This window comes from Elgaria multicarinata, chromosome 5, assembly GCF_023053635.1.
Source record: "Elgaria multicarinata webbii isolate HBS135686 ecotype San Diego chromosome 5, rElgMul1.1.pri, whole genome shotgun sequence".
NCBI lineage: Eukaryota > Metazoa > Chordata > Lepidosauria > Squamata > Anguidae > Elgaria > Elgaria multicarinata.
The window spans coordinates 139,376,126-139,395,056 of NC_086175.1; the positions used below are offsets into that span (position 1 = coordinate 139,376,126).

Consider the following 18,931-nt stretch of genomic DNA (forward strand, 5'->3'; position numbering starts at 1 on the left):
AACCAAGATAAATTTAATCTTTTATATTTCTCCAATTTCTCTAATACCTCTTTCTTTAACCTCGTTAAATTTTCCTTTTCAAGATTCTCTACATTTTTTGTAATTTTAATTCCCAAATATTTAATCTCATTCTTAACTTTCAATTCCATTCCCTTAAATTCCCAATCCTTTTCTTCCTTCTTGGTATAGTTAAACAACATCATCTCTGATTTAGACCAATTTATTTTTAACCCTGTAATTTCCTCAAATTCCCTCAACTGATATTTAATTCTTTCTAATTTTCTTAATGGATTCTTAATGGTCAATAAAGTGTCATCCGCAAACATGTTTAACTTTATTTCCCTTACCTCTCCAATTCCTTCTAACTCTTCATCCTCCCTTAGTGCCTTCGCCAAAACTTCCATAACCATTACAAACAGGACCGGCGAGAGCGGACATCCTTGTCTTGTTCCTCTGGCTAGTCGTATCTTTTCAGTAAGTCCGTCATTTACCACCACTACCGCCGTATTTTGGGAATATAGCTGTTCTATTACATTTTTAAATTTATTTCCAAATCCCAATTTATCTATAATACTCTTTAGTGCCTGCCAGCTCACACAATCAAAAGCTTTAAAAATATCTAATGCCATAATACCTGCCTTAATATTTGCTTTTTTTATTACATTTATTACATTTAAAACTCTACCCACTAAATTATGCATATGCCTTCCTACCACAAACCCACATTGATCTGCTCCTATATATTCTGCCAAAAATTTATTTAGCCGTTTGGCCATAATAGATGTAAAAATTTTAGCATCCTGATTTATTAAAGAAATAGGTCTATAAGAATCGGGATTAGTCAAATCTTTATCTGGTTTTGGGATCAGAATTATCACTGAATGTTCCCATGATTCAGGTATCTTCTCTCCTGATAATATCCTATTATAAAGTTCCATTAATTTTGGAACTAAACAGTCTTTGAAGACCTTATAATATTCTGGACCCAAACCATCTGCTCCCGGTGATTTACCAACTTTTAACTTATCAATAACCTCTTCAACTTCTCTTTGAGTTATTACTGACTCCATTAACTCCTTATATTCTAATTTTATTCCCTTCTTTATAAACCTTCCAATATACTCCTCCACCTTTTCTTGTTGAATTTCTTTACCCTTATACAATTCCTGATAGAATTCCTGAAAAATTTTTATTTTAGCTTTCATTGCATGACAATAATTCCCTCGGCTATCTTTCAACGTTTCTATCCCATTCCTCCCTTTTTCTTTTTGTGTGAGCTTGGCAAGCAACCTCGAGTTCTTATCACTGTTTTCAAAATATTCCCTTTTCATATACATTAAATTCTTTTGAATCTCTTCTATATTTAAATTTTCTAATTGTTTCTTCTTAGCTTGTATTTCCACTAATTTATATTTATCTTTAACTCGCCAATATCTTTCCTCCAAGTTTTTAATTTCTATCTCTAACTTTTCCTGTTCTGCACGTTGTTGTCTTTTTAAACTACATGTTTCTCTAATACAGATTCCTCTTGCTACAGCCTTCATGGTGTCCCAAATGACTGACCCAGCTGTTCCTCCTTTTTCATTAATTTCCCATGACTCCGACAGTTCCTTCCGAATTTTATCTACTATTTTATTATATTTCAATATCTTTGTATTCAGCTTCCATTTTTATATGCCTCTTTATAATCTTTCTTAACTGTAAATTCTAGACTTAACAAGGCATGATCAGTTACTTTTATTACCCCCATTTCCATTTTACAAATCCTCGTTGCAAAATCTTTTGAAACAAATATATAATCTATCCTGGAGTATGTATGATGAACTGGGGAAAAGTATGAAAATCCAGGCCTATTCCCGTTAAGTAAACGCCACGAATCTAAATAATCATTTTCTTTTACTAATTTATTCAATATAGTCATATTGTTCCTCTTTTCAACATTAGTGGGATTTGACCTGTCCCGTTTATTATCCATAACCATATTAAAATCCCCAGCTAATATAGCATACCCCTCCTTAAATTCTTCTATTTCTTTAAACAACTTTATAAAAAACTCTCTATGCCTCTCATTTGGGGCATAAACATTAATCAAAGTATAGACCTTTCCCTCAATTTTACCTTTTAACATAAGATATCTGCCCTTATCATCCTTTTTTACTTCTTCTAATATAAACCCACTTTTTTTTGAAATCAAAGTGGCCACTCCATTTTTTTTCGATGTCCCTAATGACTTTTCATAATAGGCTAACCACTTTAATTTTATCATATTCGAATTCTCGGAGCCTTGGTGTGTCTCTTGGACCATTATAATATCTGATCCCTCTTTATTAAACATTTGTTCTATTCTCTTCCTTTTCACGACTGCCCCCAAACCTTTAACATTGAGTGTTGATACCTTTATCTTTTTATCCATAATCACCCTTTTGAAATCTCTTCCGATCCCTTGTGCTCAGCAATTCAAACTTGCTTACATAAAAAAACAAACTCCATACATAAAACCCCCACCCTCCTACCCCAATCCCTCCTCTCCTACCTTCCCCCCCTCCCCACCCCCCCACTCTAATCCCCCCCCATATCCCCGTGAGTCTAGTACTCCAGCCATCTACTTTAAAGGGGGGGGGAGGCAGTGCTGCGCCTGGCCGGCAGGTTTCTATATTAGCATTTCTATTTGCAATTATCTCCAAACATAATTAACAATTCTCTTACTCTCCAGATGTCCCACCCTAAAGCATCCCTGACAGATGGTGGTCCAGCTGCCTCTTGAAGGCCTCTAGTGTGGGAGAGGCCACAACCTCACCAGGCAACTGATTCCATTGTCGTACTGCTCTAACAGTCAGGAAGTTTTTCCTGATGTCCAGCTGGAATCTGGCTTCCTTTAACTTGAGTCCGTTATTCTGTGTCCTGCACTCTGGAATGATTGAGAAGAGATCCTGGCCCTCTTCTGTGTGACAACCTTTTAAGTATTTGAAGAGTGCTCTCATGTCTCCCCTCCATCTTCTCTTCTCCAGGCTCAACATGCCCAGTTCTTTCAGTCTCTCTTCATAGGGCTTTGTTTCCAGACCCCTGATAATCCTGGTTCATCACAGCAAGTCACTTTGTGTTGCGGCTACAACAAACTTTACAGTCCTGTTTGCAATTTCCTAAAACGCCAACGTAGTTGCGAGACCGGGTAATGACACTAGGCTGCGCTGCAGGTTTATCATACACTAACCCCCACTGCAAAATGGGAATAACACAGGGCTACTTTGCAAGATTTGTGTAACCCCCACGCTTTCTCAGCCACAACCCCTGCTTCCCGCAATAAGGGAATAATTATCTGCATGCATTTTCAGGGTAAAAATGTTTCTAAACTCAGAAAAAAATATTAACAATATTGGAGTTCGAAAGATCATGAACTCCTGTCCATGCTGCTACCGTTTGGTTTTTTTGAGTAAACTCATTAGTGCCCAAACTCAGCTACATTTAACTCCTGAATTTCAAAATTGTTTTTCATGAGGCTGCAATTACTTCCGAAAAGAATCACAGAATAGTAGAGTTGGAAGGGGCCTATAAAGCCATCGAGTCCAACCCCCTGCTCAATGCAGGAACCCACCCTAAAGCATCCCTGACAGATGGTTGTCCAGCTGCCTCTTGAAGGCCTCTAGTGTGGGAGAGCCCACAACCTCCCTAGGTGACTGGTTCCATTGTCGTACTGCTCTAACAGTCAGGAAGTTTTTCCTGATGTCCAGCCAGAATTGGGCTTCCTGTAACTTGAGCCCATTATTCTGTGTCCTGGAATAATACGTTAAGCCTTTCGAGAAGAACCCCAAAAGGCTGAACACATCCGGAAGGGTTAAAACACCCGGATAGTGGATGTGTTCATCATGGACACGACTTCACTCATTGGCTAAAAACACAAAGATGGGAGCAGGCTGTTTTTTTACCAAACGAATGGGCAAAATAGCGGCTTCACCTTTTGCCTCATATCTTGGGTTCTACAAAGGCTAAGAGACTTGCTTTTTTTTTAATGTAAGCTGGGGCTCTGAAGATTATGGCTCATCTGGGGTTGGGCAATCCCCCCCCCTTGTCCCTCCCTATGGATGCCAATGGGGTGGTGGAGATAATAAGAGATGCAGAGGCACTAGAGGTCAGGAAAATCCTGCATGAGCTTTGCGATGGGTGACTCTACAGCACCATGACCTAGCGGAAGGGTCTCAGGTGGATACAGAAACCCAGGAGCACCTATTCACAGCGCTCGCTCTTCTTTGAGTTCACACAGTGCGTTTCCTACTGAGAACTGCACCAGGAACATCACCCTGAGGACCTGCGTGCAGACCTTTTAAGGCTTGCATGATGAGAAAACAGCTCTTCATTTTTGATGGATGAGTATTTTATTTATTCATTTATTTATTGCATTTCTATACCGCCCAATAGCCGAAGCCCTCTGGGCGGTTCACAGGTGCGTAAGACGTGCAATCTCACCCTATGCCTATTTATTTATTTTATTTACAATATTTATATACCGCTCGACATTCAAAATTTCGGAAGGGGGGGTACAAGATAAAATGCAATACAAACAGAATAAAAACACCTTAAAATAGATTATTAAAAGAAGCAACATGACAGGTGACCTGTGAACCGTGGCTGGTCGTCAACGGAAGGCTTTCCTGGGACAATGAAGGCCTGCAAATGAGTCCCCCCCCAATCTTCGCCCCCCCCCCCCCGTTCAGGCTGGCTACCCGCCTGCTGCTGCCGCCACCCAGCCTGCCCGCATCGGCCTCTGCGCTGCCCCGCGCGTCCCTTTGCCCGTGTCCGAGCCGCGTCCTCACGTGCGCAGCGCCCCCATCCCCGCTTCTCAGCCCTCCCGGCCCCGCTTTGCGCCGGCAGAGAGACAGAGCGCGGCCCCGGCGCCCGCCCCACGGACGATGAAGGGGGCGGAGGAGGAAACACGTGGAGCCCCAGTCACGTGAGGATGCGCTCACGTGACAGTCCCTACTTCCCTTCACTTTTGCGTGTCTCCGCGAGAGGAGGGAAGGAAGGATGGAGGAAGAGGAGGAGGAAGAGTGGCTGCTGGAGTCCTTGAGGCTGTAAGTGAGGCCGGGGGAGGGCGGATTCTGGGGACCCCCCTCCATCACCCCCTTTCCGTGCCCTCCTACGCCTACCCCCCTGCCTAGGTTTCTTTTTATTTCCATTTTCATAGAATCATAGAACAGCAGAGTTGGAAGGGGCCTACAAGGCCATCGCGTCCAACCCCCTGCTCAAGGCACTTTTAATAAGGTGCTGCTTTTAATAATGTCTTAGTTTTAAACGTTTTCATTAATGATGTTTGCATTTGTGCTGTACCCCGCCTCAATCCGGAGGGAGAGGCGGGTAACCAATAAATTTATTATTGTTGTTGTTGTTGTTCTGGCTTTATATACTGCGTCTATTATCCAGCTCTGGTGTATGCTCTTGGATATTATTGGATTAATCAGAGAAATCCCAAATATCCAGTACATGTCTATGTAAGTGTGGGGCCTGGATTGCATCCTTCGCTTATTACTTGCAGGGGATTTTCCCTTGCCAATTCCCCCCCCCCCGCCCCCCTACATCAGGTGGCGACTTTTCACTGAAGCCCTGCTTGCCTTGCTCACTTTGCTTAGCTACAACGATCTCCACGTTTTTGAGCTTCAGGATCCCACAAGAGTCATCGAGTGGACGAGAGACAAAAGTGAGTGGCGTTTCTTTTCTGGGTTTGGGGTGGGTTAGTTTCGGGCCGCTGTTTTCAGGAGTGGGGGGACAGAGGCTTTAGCTGCCTCAGAATCATAGAATGGTAGAGTTGGAAGGGGCCTCAAAGGCCATCAAGTCCAACCCCCTGCTCCATGCAGGAATCCACCCTAAAGCATCCCTGACAGAGGGTTGTCCAGCTGCCTCTTGAAGGCCTCTAGTGTGGGAGAGCCCACAACCTCCCTAGATAACTGATTCCATTGTCGTACTGCTCTAACAGTCAGGATGTTTTTCCTGATGTCCAGCTGGAATCTGGCTTCCTTTAACTTGAGCCCGTTATTCCATGTCCTGCACTCTGGGAGGATCGAGAAGAGATCCTGGCCCTCCTCTGTGTGACAACCTTTTAAGTATTTGAAGAGTGCTATCCTGTCTCCCCTCCATCTTCTCTTCTCCAGGCTAAACCTGCCCAGTTCTTTCAGTCTCTCTTCATAGGGCTTTGTTTCCAGACCCCTGATCATCCTGGTTGCCCTCCTCTGAACATGCTCCTTCTGTTTCCCCGAGGAGTTTGAGCAGCTTAGATGTTGTTTCCAGGCAGGGAAATAGCTGCATTGCTTCACTGCCAACAGAACATTCTCTGGGCGCCTCCTGTTTGCCACTTTCTTGGGAGAGAGAAGTTTAGAAGCTGCAGGAAGTTTATGGGAGTTGTAGTGCAACATATCTGCAGTGGAACAAGATTTATTTATTTATTTATTTCACTTCATTTCTATACCGCCCCATAGCTGAAGCTCTCTGGGCAGTTCACAAAAATTAAAACCATAAAGTAGAGCTTAGAGTATACAATTTAACAGCATATGTTGAGTTTTAACTGACTCCGAAATGAGCTTTGGCCTGGCTGAGTGTTTAAAAATTGTTTTAAGAGTTAGCTGTTTTTATGGTTTTGTTTTTAAATTTTGTATGTTGATTTTTAATGTTCAGTGTTTTTAATCTAATCTTTTTAATCTTTGTAAACCACCCAGAGAGCTTTGGCTATGGGGCGGTATAGAAATGTATATAATAATAATAATAATAATAATAATAATAATATATGGAAACCACAATATAAACGCACATAGTTAAATTATGGAACTCACTACCACAAGATGTAGTGATGACCACCAATTTGGATGGCTTCAAAAGGGGGGTAGATAAATTCCTGGAGGCGAAGGCTATCCATGGCTACTAGCCCTGATGGTTGTGTGCGAACTCCAGTATTCGAGGCAGTAAGCCCGTGTGCACCAGTTGCTGGGGAACATGGGTGGGAGGGTGCTGTTTTATTTATTTATTACATTTTTATGCTGCCCAATAGCCGAAGCTCTCTGGGCGGTTGCACCATGTCCTGCTTTGTTAGTCCCTGGTTGACAGCTGGTGGCCCCTGTGTGAACAGAGTGCTGGACTAGATGGACCCTTGGTCTGATCCAGCCTCAGGGCACTTCTCATGTTCTTATGTTCTCAATAAAACCAAGCAGCAATGCAGAGATAAAATACAGATTTAAAACAGACTAGGATGGTAAAATGGTAAAATACTGGGAAAATAAAAAGGTCTTTACCTGGCATCGGAAAGAGTACAATGTAGGTGCCAGGCAAATCTCTCTAGGGAGTTTATTCCACAACCGGGGTGCTAAAGCAGAAAAGGCCCTGCTCCTCCTCACTTCCTTTGTCAGGGGCTCACGGAGAAGGAGCTCTGAAGATGCTTAGGATACAAATAGGGAAACACTGTGAGTCAAACTGGGTATGATGGCAGCACTTTATTTATTTATTTATTTATTTATTTCATTTCTATACCGCCTAATAGCCGGAGCTCTCTGGGTGGTTCACAAAAATTAAAAACATTCAAAGTATAAAACAACAGTATAAAACCATAATATAAAATACAATGTAAAAGCTCAACCATATAAAAACAGCAGCAATACAAAATTACAAATTTAAAACACCGAGTTAAAATTTATTTATAGACTGTTAAAATGCTGGGAGAATAAAAAGGTCTTCACCTGGCGTCTAAAGGCATATAATGTAGGTGCCAAGCGAACCTCCTTAGGGAGCTCATTCCACAGCCGGGGTGCCACAGCAGAGAAGGCCCTGCTCCTGGTAGCCACCTCTATACATTCAGTTTATTTCTTTGATTTATTAAATGGTTCATAAAATGAATTTCTCTGGGTGTTTTATGATAATGATATAAATACAACTAAAATCACAATAAAACCAGCACTGTTAAACTAATAAGAACATCAGAAGAGGTCCATCCAGTCCAGCGCTCTGTTCACACAGGGGCCAGACAGCCATCGGCCAGGGACCAATGAAGCTGGACATGGTGCAACAGCACCCTCCCGCCCATGTTCCCCAGCAACTGGTGCACCCAGGCTTACTGCCTCCAATACTGGAGTTCGCACACAACCATCAGGGCTAATAGCCATGGCTGGCCTTCTCCTGATAGCCTCTGTCATTCCCAGGCCTTGAATTCCTCGGCTGACTCGTGATTCTGTGTTCAGGTATCTGCGTAGCAGGATATGAAAGTGGGAGAAAGAATGAAGTCCTCCAGCTGCTCTTGCCTCAGACGTTGTACGCAAAAGAGAACCAGGTAATGTGCATGTGATCCGCAGAGGCCTACCCTGCCCCGAGTAGGCCGCTCTGAGGTCCACTTGCTGACAGGCCAACTTCGGGGAAGGTAGATGTTTGGGCAAATGTACTTTGGGGCGGTGGAGGCTGGTGGCTCTGAGGTCAGTGGGGCATTGAATTCACTCCGGGTTTCGGTTAGAATCAGAACTCTATCAGAGCCATTCAAGGTGAAGCACTCCTCTGCTTCCGGGTCTACTTTGGGCGCCAGCTATGCCTCGGGTGTGGAAACTTAACGGCAAGGCACCTGCATTTTTACAGGGTTTGTGTCCAGACAGAGATTTTAAGGTTGAACACGGTGGATTTTCTGACCGCCCCGTCTGCCAGCTGAAGCACATGCCAGAGACCAGGTATGTGATAATAATAATAATAATAACAATAATAATAATAATAATAATTTTATTTGTTACCCGCCTCTCCCTCTGGATCGAGGCAGGGTACAACACAAATGCAAACACCATAAAATACATATAACTAATTTAAACATTTTGAACTAATACATTATTAAAAGCAGCACATTATTAAAAAGGCATCTTAAAATTCAGCCGGGTAGGCCTGCCGGAAGAGATCAGACTTTATGGCTTTCTTAAATTCCGGAAGACTGTTAAGTTGAGGAATCTCTCCCGGCAAACCATTCCACAAACTGGGGGCGGCAGAAGAAAAGGTCCTCTGGGTAATGGTTGTCAGCCTTGTTTTCATTGGCTGGAATGAATTCTTCCCAGAGAACCTGAGCGTGCGAGGCAATAATAATATAATAATAATAATAATAATAATAATAATAATAATAATAATAATAATGGCTTTCCCGCTTCTTAGCTGCGTACTTGGGTTGGGAGAAGGGCTCCCTTGGCCCAAAAGGAATCGTGAACTTCAGCTTTAAGGAAAGAGCATTTGGACAAGCCTTCCCTGTACCCCGTGGACTGAGGTGCGCTTAATACTCCAGCTCAGTTCAGGCATGGCATCAAAACCATCATTTCTGCTAACCACGATTAAAAAAACGCTCCATGATTTGAGCTTCCAAACATACAGCAGGCCAACCGCGGTTTAGAGCTGGGTGTCTGTTTCTGTTTTTCAGCTTTGGAAGCTCACTCTCTGGTCTCTACAGTGCAGAAAGAAAGAATTCCTCCTTTCATAGAATCATAGAATAGTAGAGTTGGAAGGGGCCTCTAAGTCCATCAAGTCCAACCCCCTGCTCAATCCAGGAATCCACCCTACAGCATCCCTGACAGATGGTTGTCCAGCTGCCTCTTGAAGGTCTTTAGTGTGGGAGAGCCCACCACCTCCCTAGGTCACTGGTTCCATTGTCGTACTGCTCTAACAGTCAGGAAGTTTTTCCTGATGTCCAGCCGGAATCTGGCTTCCTTTAACTTGAGCCCGTTATTCCGTGTCCTGCACTCTGGGAGGACCGAGAAGAGATCCTGGCCCTCCTCTGTGTGACAACCTTTTAAGTATTTGAAGAGTGCTATCATGTCTCCCTTCAATCTTCTCTTCTCCAGGCTAAACCTGCCCAGTTCTTTCAGTCTCTCTTCATAGGGCTTTGTTTCCAGACCCCTGATCATCCTGGTTGCCGTCCTCTGAACACGCTCCAGCTTGTCTGTGTCCTTCTTGAATTGTGGAGCCCGGAACTGGACGCAATACTCTAGATGAGGCCTAACCAGGGCCGAATAGAGAGGAACCAGTACAATAGAGGCTCACTGGGGTGGTGATGGAATACCTGCTGCTCCACCTTTTGGGGGTGGGAATACCAGAGAACAAAGGGATTCCTCTCTCTCCCTCCTCCCAAAGTCCCCAGTAGCCTCCAGGCCAGGGGCATGGGGTGTGGATGGGTGTGGAGAGGAGTGGGCAGGGCCCATGGGGGGAGCCCAACCCGCCCCCCAGGCCAGATGGACGACGTTTGCAGGCCCGTTTCGGCCCATGGGCCAGAGAACAGGAAATGCTCTGATGAAGGTGTGTTGCTAAAACAGTTACTGTTCATGCTAGAATAGCCGGAAGTCTAGAACAGGGCAGTTGAGGGGTTTGTGTTTGGGGTTTTGACGATTCAGAAGTTGAGTGAAGCTTGCACAGAGACTGACAGGGGCATTGGCCTACTGCCTGGGGCCGGCTCGTTGCTCTCCCTCGCTCAAGAGTTTTCTTCCCATTGGCTTGTGCCCGTAGCTTGCTGGTGACGAGTGGCCCGCCGGACAGTTCGCTGCAGGTTTGGCGCATGGAGCTGGACGAGACAGGTGAGTGCGTGAGGGGACGCGTCACTTGCACGGCTGCTGCTCCTGTTTTGCGGCGGTCTCTGGTCTGCCACGTCCTAAACCCTCAGCCTGGGCGACAGGCCTCAGATCCACCAGCCTCCGCTGCATTTCAGCAGAGACCAGGCAGCCATCTGTCAGGGATGTCGCAGCTGCAGCCTGCGTTGCAGTCCCCGCGTCGAGCAGAGGGTGGGCGATTTATTTATTTCATTTCTATACCTTTGCAGTAGCCGAAGCTCTCTGAGTAGTTCACAAAAATTAAAATTATATTTTACAGCATAAAATATATGAAAGCTTAAAACCGCAATATAAAAGTGCAACCACAATAAAACCTAGAAGCAATGCAGAGATTTAATAATTCAGATTTAAAACAATTGGGATGTTAAAATGCTAAAATACTAGGAAAGTGCAAAGGGCTTCACCTGGTGAGAAAAGGAGTACAGCGTAGGCACCAGGCGATCCTCCCTAGGGAGCTGAACTCCAAGGTTCCTTCCAACCCTAATTCTAAATGTATAAATATGGCAGAGGCAAAATTTGAGCTGGGGTCTCTTGATTCACCCGCTACAAGCTTTTTCTGACTAAGGCCTCAAACAGCTGGTGAGGTGGTCAACCTGCAGGTGAGGGCTCCTCCATAACAAAGAGGAGGGGGGGAGCCTGCACATAGAAATCTAGCATGTCAGGGAAAAGGCTAGGATGGGCACCTTCTGCCTGACATGCTAGTTTTTTTGTAGGGAGGAGCATTTGTCATATGACCCCATCCCACAGTATAGCTTTTCCATCTCTGTTTGCAGAACTAGACCTAGCGGATGGCATATTGTATGGCCTACAGGCCTGCAAATCATGGCTACCTGCAAAGGCTTATGGGTGAACGGCTGCTTCTGCTTCTAAGCTAGCAGACTGTTATTTTTCCTCTGTCCATGGGAAGAGGAGTCAAAACACGGTTCTCATGGGGAATACTAACGAACTCACATTCCAAGGTGGTTCAGTCGAAAAGCTGACCGTAACACCCTTGGAAACCCAATTAGTGGGCCTTGCCCGTGCCAAAGAGAGGTCAAGAAGTGTCTTCCTATCAGTAGGTTCATTATTACTAATGCTTTCCTACGCTGAGAATGTAATACTTCGTTAGTAAACCTAGTAGTCAATCACTTGCTTAAGTTCGCAGCAGTGCCAAGTCCAAATTTATGCTATAATTATTCTTGCAACCCAGGGGTGGAGGTCCAGCCTGGTCGGAGGGTGGATTCCTGCATTGAGCAGGGGGTTGGACTAGATGGCCTTTTAGGATCCTTCCAACTCTGCTGTTCTATGATTCTGTGCAGGAAGCTTTTGCAGTCTGGTCCACTTTTATTGGGATATGCTTAAATGGGCTGAAAATATGCTAATAAATTAGTCTCCTTGTAAGCAAACCTGTGAGACTGACGACTTTTGTCTCCTTGGTGACCCTGAAAGAACCTGAAAGCGTGAACACATATGCACTGGGGATGCCATGATCTGTTCGTAGTCTTGAGTCCTCGTGAAGAATGCAAGTATACCCTGGTAGCCGCTGTCTTTCTCTTTGTCTTCTCCCCTCTTCCTGTCCCGCAGACGTTATTAAACCCCTCAGCACTATCCCTACCGCACACGGAGACGACCGCACCTGGGCGAAAATGGCAGCTGCTTTCTCCAAGTCCGCACGGATTCTTCACGGGCAGAGAATCAACAACATTCAGGTGACGGAGGTGGAATCCGGGAAAACCGTCTTCATGGCAGGTAAGCCTCCTCCTCGCTTTATGGGTTAAAAATCTCTTGAGCCCTCCATAGGACCCACATGGCAGGAGACCCCCCACGGCCAAGATCTGTTAGGTGAAGAGACCCCCTGTTTTCCTTCCTTTTGCATCCACCGGGGACCCCCTTGTGATCCTCGGCCCCAGAATAACTCGCACGATCAATTATGGGCAGAGTGTCAGCAGTCAGTGTGGTCAGGAAAACGCCTACACCTGGGGGCTCACCAAGGTTGATGCCAGCCTCTTAAAAAGCAAGAACCCATAAATGCTGTCTAAAAACACACAAAGATAGCCATGTTGTTTCATGAGAATCCACACACACATACCCATCCAAACAAGGATGACCAGGGGTCTGGAAACAAAGTCCTGTGAGGAGAGACTGAAAGAACTGGGCCTGTTTAGTCTGGAGAAGAGAAGATTGAGGGGAGACAGGATAGCACTCTTGAAATCCTTGAAGGCTGTCCTACAGAGGAGAACCAGGATCTCTTCTCGATCCTCCCAGAGTGCAGGACACGGAATAAGGGGCTCAAGTTACAGGAAGCCAGATTCCGGCTGGACATCAGGAAAAACTTCCTGACTGTTAGAGCAGTACGACAATGGAACCAGTTACCTAGGGAGGTGGTGGGCTTTCCCATACTCGAGGCCTTCAAGAGGCAGCTGGACAACCCTCTGTCAGGGATGCTTTAGGGTGGATTCCTGCATTGAGCAGGGGGTTGGACTCAATGGCCTTAGAGGCCCCTTCCAACTCTGCTATTCTATGTTTCTATGAAAACCCACAATAACTTTACTGGGCAATACTTTTCTTAGGACAAACTGAAATTTCACCAAAATGTGCAAGCTTTGGAGTTCTCTAGAACTCTTCATCCGGCTAGGGGATAGAGGAATGTTTCTTCCTCCATCCCCTGCTTTTTATACCACCTAGCCTGGGGAAGACTTCTGGAGAACTCGAAAGCTTGCACATTTTTCTGGAATTTTGGTTGGTCTGAATGAAAGCGTCGCCCAACCGTGGACCCGTAACTTTTCAGCGCCCAGCGATGCAGAAGCCGTCCACGAGGCTCCTGCCCCTGCTGCCGCCGCCATCATCTCCCTCCCCGCTACCCCCGAGAGGTGTGCATTGTGGGCGGGGCCAGGACTCCGTGATGAAAGTGGCGACGACTGCAGTGGCCGCCGTGCCATGGGAGAGCAGTGGCGGCAAAATTCCTCCCCTGTTCTGGGTGGGGGAGCGATCGGGGGAAGCGAGCCAAGGAAAAAGCTCCCCCTCCCCCTCCTCCCCCTCCTCCTCCTCCTCCTCTATTTCTGGCTAGCCAGCCACCACTGCTTCTGCCGTTCCCACACAGGCAGCTTGGAGGACCCTCTGCCCGCATCACTCCGGGCTGGTGATTCGACCGGAGCAGCAGCGGAGAAGAGCCACTGCCTGTCCGCTCCAGGCTTCCTGTCCCCTTTTTAGTTTCTTCCCTGCCCGGGGGGGCGGGGGGGGGCAGGAAAGGTTCTGCAAGGCACAGAGGATTGGAGGAGGCAGCGCTGCCCCATTGCTGCCGGCCTCCGTGCCTCAGGTGAGGGCGGTGCCAGTATCGCCTCCGTCATCGTGAGCCGAGAAAAGGGAGGAAGCCGGGGCCACGGAAGACGCCTTACCTGGGCCTTGCTCAAGCCTGGGCACGGACCCACTTACTGTGCATAAACTCAGCTGGCGCGAGTTTTCTTTAGAACGAGGCCTTTGCAGCTTGGGGGCATCGAGCCCCCCCCCCTCCTACCAGCAAGGGAGTTTAGTCCAGCAAGAAGGCGGATCTAAAGGAAGGCAGGGGGGTGCTGACATAGCTGCCTTTCCCTGGCCTTGAAGGGGGCGAATTCCCTCTGTCTGGGCCAGCCATACAGGCCCCGGGGCTCGTCCCTTGTGACACCACATAGCAGACTAGGACGATCAGAGGGTCTGTGGGGCAGCAGAGCCCATAGAATTTGAACCACCCAGAGAGCGTCGGCTATCGGGCAAGATAGAAATGGAATAAATACGTTTTCTCCGTGACGCCCCATTCAAGCCAAGGCTCTTCTGAGACGAAGGACCTTCCGGTTGGGGGCTGCTACCCTGAGATGGCGACATGGGGAGCTTTGGGGAGCACATGCCCTGAGGTGGGGCGGGTATGGGGGTGTGGGGGACGACTCTGGCCCAGCTGTGCATTTGAGGGCATGGAGGCCTGAAGATCGACGAGAAGAGCACATCCATGCAGGGCACACAAGCTCCACCCCGTGAACTATGGAGCCTTTCATAGAATCATAGACTCTTAGAATAGCAGAGTTGGAAGGGGCCTACAAGGCCATCGAGTCCAACCCCCTACTCAATGCAGGAATCCACCCTAAAGCATCCCTGACAGATGGCTGTCCAGATGCCTCTTGAAGGCCTCTAGGGTGGGAGAGCCCACAACCTCCCTAGGTAACTGATTCCATTGTCGTACTGCTCTAACAGTCAGGAAGTTTTTCCTGATGTCCAGCTGGAATCTGGCTTCCTTTAACTTGAGCCTGTTATTCCGTGTCTTGCACTCTGGGAGGATTGAGAAGAGATCCTGGCCCTCTGTGTGACAACCTTTTAAGTATTTGAAGAGTGCTATCATGTCTCCCCTCAATCTTCTCTTCTCCAGGCTAAACATGCCCCGTTCTTTCAGTCTGGTGAAGAGGGAGCCTGCACCATAAGGACTAGAGACTTGCCCTAGTTTAATTTTTGAAAGAAAACCAAGATTGGTGTTCCTGGTGAATACCTCGCCCTGAGCCAGCTGGAATTGGGCAATGGAGGATTCTTCCACGTAAGGGGTGAGGTCTCAAGGTGTCCAGGCTAGATTGCAAGTCCTGGACAAAATCTGGCAAACCTGGACTAGACCTAACAGCAGCTGCATCCTTTGTGTTCCTCTTCCTCCAGACTCCACCGACCCGGATGAGGTGGCCACTCTGGACTTCCTGGACGAAGCCACCTTGCTGGCCTGCACGGCCGGGGGGCAGCTCTACTTTGCAGACACCAGGCAGCCCCGGGGTGTTCCGGGAGCCTCCGAGGAGGCGCACCTCCCTGGCGCCTTGGGAGGGCAGAAGTGGTGTGCGGGAGTAGAGCGTGGCCTGCCGGACAAGCCCCTGGTAGCCCGGCTCTCCTCCGGGGGCCACGTCGTGCTGACGGACTTCAGGAAGGCATCACGCCCCATGAAAGTGGCTCGGTGCCCGGTGGCCACGCCTGGCTTGCTGGGGGCAGAGTTCTTGGCCGTCTCCTTAGCTCCGCGGCTCGGGAATTGCCTGGCGGTGTCTGGTGAGTCGTAGGAGAGCCGGGGGTTGGGGGTTGGTGGGGAGGGGCTGGGGTCCGGCTGCCTTTGCTGGGGGTCCTGTGGGACTGCTCCTCCCAGCGAAAACACGCAGCAGGCTGAACACTTGGACAGGCTCCACAGGGTCTGCGGCAACCCCAGGGCCACCCTAGAGTTTGAGGCAGGAGCCGGCTGGGAGCCCTGGACGCCCAGAGCATCTTTTGACACAGCCCCCTTGTTCCTGAGCCTCAGTTTCCTGCCTCTGTAAAATGGGAATTGTATAGAGAGGGGAGCCTTTGGGGTGGAATGCCGTCGTTCCCCCCACTCCACCCTCCCGTTACTGAATTGCCAGGTTCCGTGGGGAAACGATGCCCACCTGGTGTGTTGGACTCCAATTCCCAGCATCCCCAGCCATGTTGTCTAGGGGGTTCTGGGCATTATCTGTCATTGGATCATTGGTATTATTGACGACGGCATCTACCGCCAATAGTGGCCCGGAAGCTACACGGATTCCTGGCTTGCGTTTTCCCGTTTGCCCTTTCCTCCTGGCCAGTGGCCTCACAGAGGTGGCTCGTGCAGCCGCAGCGGGAAACTGGGATCCAGAACAACGAAACCATCATCTGCCACTTCTCCCAGAGGAGGGAGATCAGCTTTGTGGCTCTGAGACCCTCAGGAGACGGCGACCTTTGGGGTGGAATTAAGGAAGACTTGAAAAGGGGTCTGGAAGCAGAAGGCCTTTCGGGCGGAAACACACCTGCTGCTCGGGACCGGGTCTGGGCCCAGGGGGGCTTTCTGGCCTCCTAGTCAGTCTTCCCCATCCCGATGCCCTTGAGGGCTGTTGTACTACGGCTCCCATAATCCCACAACCAGAAGAGCGTCAGGTCGGGGAAGGGTTGTAGAGGACGTGAAGGGCGTGGATGCATTTTTATGCCATGCTTCATTTTTCCTTTTCATATTCTGATTTTCCCACACTGGAGGCCTTCAAGAGGCAGCTGGACCACCATCATAGAATCATAGAATCATAGAATAGCAGAGTTGGAAGGGGCCTACAAGGCCATCGAGTCCAACCCCCTGCTCAAGGCAGGAATCCACCCTAAAGCATCCCTGACAGATGGTTGTCCAGCTGCCTCTTGAAGGCCTCTAGTGAGGGAGAGCCCACAACCTCCCTAGGTAGCTGATTCCACCGTCACACTGCTCTAACAGTCAGGAAGTTTTTCCTGATGTCCAGCCGGAATCTGGCTTCCTTTAACTTGAGCCCGTTATTCCGTGTCCTGCACTCTGGGAGGATCGAGAAGAGATCCTGTCCCTCCTCTGTGTGACAACCTTTTAAGTATTTGAAGAGTGCTATCATGTCTCCCCTCAATCTTCTCTTCTCCAGGCTTAACATGCCCAGTTCTTTCAGTCTCTCTTCATAGGGCTCTGTTTCCAGACCCCTGATCATCCTGGCTGCCCTCCTCTGAACACGCTCCAGCTTGTCTGCGTCCTTCTTGAATTGTGGAGCCCAGAACTGGACGCAATACTCTAGATGAGGCCTAACCAGGGCCGAATAGAGAGGAACCAGTACCTCACGTGATTTGGAAGCTATACTTCTATTAATGCAGCCCAAAATAGCATTGGCCTTTCTTGCAGCCATATCGCACTGTTGGCTCATATTCAGCTTGTGATCTACAACAATTCCAAGATCTTTCTCGTTTGTAGTATTGCTGAGCCAAGTGTCCCCCATCTTGTAACTGTGCATTTGGTTTCTATTCCCTAAATGTAGAACTTGGCATTTATCCCTATTAAATTTCATTCTGTTGTTTTCAGCCCAGCACTCCAGCCTATCAAGATCACTTTGAAGTTTGTTTGTGTCTTCCAGGGTATTAGCTATCCCACCCAATTTTGTGTCATCTGCAAATTTGATCAGCGTTCCCTGCACCTCCTCGTCCAAATCATTAATAAAAGTGTTGAAGAGCACTGGGCCCAGGACTGAGCCCTGCGGCACCCCACTCGTTGCCTCTCCCCAGTTTGAGAAGGTTCCATTGATAAGTACTCTTTGAGTCCGATTCTGTAGCCAGCTGTGGACCCACCTAATAGTTGTTCCATCTAGCCCACTTTTAGCTAGTTTGTTAATCAGAATGTCATGTGGTACTTTGTCAAAAGCTTTGCTGAAGTCAAGATATATGACATCCACAGCATTCCCACACTCCACAAGGGAAGTTATCCTATCAAAAAATGAGATCAAATTAGTCTGACAGGATTTGTTCCTGACAAATCTATGTTGGCTTCTAATCCCATCTGTCAGGGATGCTTTAGGGTGGATTCCTGCATTGAGCAAGGGGTTGGACTCGATGGCCTTGTAGGCCCCTTCCAACTCTGCTATTCTATGATTCTATGATTGCTCTGCATAAGAGCAGTGGAAGGAGAACACCTTTACTCTTCTCTTTCTGTAATCTCATTCCTTGGCTTCAGCAGGCGTCGCCCGAAGTCCAAATCAACGCAGGCTAAAGCCCTTCTCAGTTTGGGGCACTGAGTCCGTCAGGAAGCTGATCAATACTGGCTAAAGCGCACTGACCAGTCCCAGACGTCTGGATGGCAGTGTGATGGGGGAGGCTGCCTTACCCGGGAGCGGAGTTTAATTTCAGGTGGTGGTGGCAACCTCTCAGCAGGGCCACAATATTGCAGACGCAAGCCTCCGAATTTTTTGTCTTGGGGCAGCCCGGGGGCCTGTGACCTTTGCCTCCCCTTGTTCCTTACGGTGACATACTTAACGCCCCGTTTCTCTCTTTCTCTCAATCCTTCCCTCTCGTCTAAGGTTTTGATGGCACCGTCCACGTCTACGATACACAAAACTGGGATTCCTCGGGGCAGGAAGCCAAGCCGGTGTTCATTCACAAAGGGCATATTTTCAGCAGCACGGCCCACGTTGGAGACCCACCCCTGGTCACCGCCCACGCCTGGCATCCCTGCAAGCCCCGGACGGTGTTATCGGCAGCGAGGGACGGCTCACTGCACGTGTGGGACTGGTCCGAGCCTCGCACGGCTAGCTAGTGCTCCGGACTCCCTCTGACATTCCCCGTTGCCATGAATCTGTGAGGAACGCTCAAGGATGAAATAAAATCCCCCACCCCCAGCGTCGCTGGACCAAACCTTTTTAAAATAATAGGTTCTTTGGCAAGAGCCAGGGTCTGACCAGCGACGGTCCAGTTGCCTCCTCTGTGCGTCCGCTGTTCCCAAATTGGGGGTGAAGACTAGGGATGTCCTCCGCTTCTTCTCGGACTGGAGAAGCAGAAGCGGATCGGGGGGCTTCGCCTCCCCTTAAGGCGGAGGCGAAGAGGATCGGGGGAGC

The 18,931-nt window shown here is 48.0% G+C and overlaps 2 protein-coding genes across 2 annotated transcripts in view; both read left to right on the top strand.

The window, feature by feature from the left end:
• Nucleotides 1-4,949, top strand: part of LOC134399723 (disintegrin and metalloproteinase domain-containing protein 29-like) — a 66,653-nt gene extending 61,704 nt beyond the window's left edge. Inside the window, exon 21 of the mRNA XM_063127809.1 lies at nt 4,710-4,949. Within this exon, the coding sequence (XP_062983879.1) occupies nt 4,710-4,949 (240 nt within the window). The remainder of the gene's footprint in view (nt 1-4,709) is intronic.
• Nucleotides 4,950-4,983: 34 nt separating this feature from the next.
• WDR73 (WD repeat domain 73) lies at nt 4,984-18,931 on the top strand. Its single transcript, XM_063127368.1, has 8 exons — nt 4,984-5,066; nt 5,622-5,689; nt 8,211-8,299; nt 8,596-8,684; nt 10,489-10,556; nt 12,153-12,317; nt 15,237-15,611; nt 18,398-18,931. The coding sequence occupies exons 1-8, from the start codon at nt 5,020-5,022 to the stop codon at nt 18,631-18,633; spliced, it is 1,137 nt and encodes a 378-aa protein (XP_062983438.1). The 5' UTR covers nt 4,984-5,019; the 3' UTR covers nt 18,634-18,931.

What these genes read in the sequence shown, in the direction of transcription:
- WDR73 (XM_063127368.1), top strand. Translation starts at nt 5,020, where the DNA reads ATGGAGGAAGAGGAGGAGGAAGAGTGGCTGCTGGAGTCCTTGAGGCT. An exon ending in AAGCACATGCCAGAGACCAG is followed by an intron (nt 8,685 to 10,488) that starts GTATGTGATAAT and finishes TTGTGCCCGTAG; the next exon opens with CTTGCTGGTGACGAGTGGCC. An exon ending in CATGGAGCTGGACGAGACAG is followed by an intron (nt 10,557 to 12,152) that starts GTGAGTGCGTGA and finishes CCTGTCCCGCAG; the next exon opens with ACGTTATTAAACCCCTCAGC.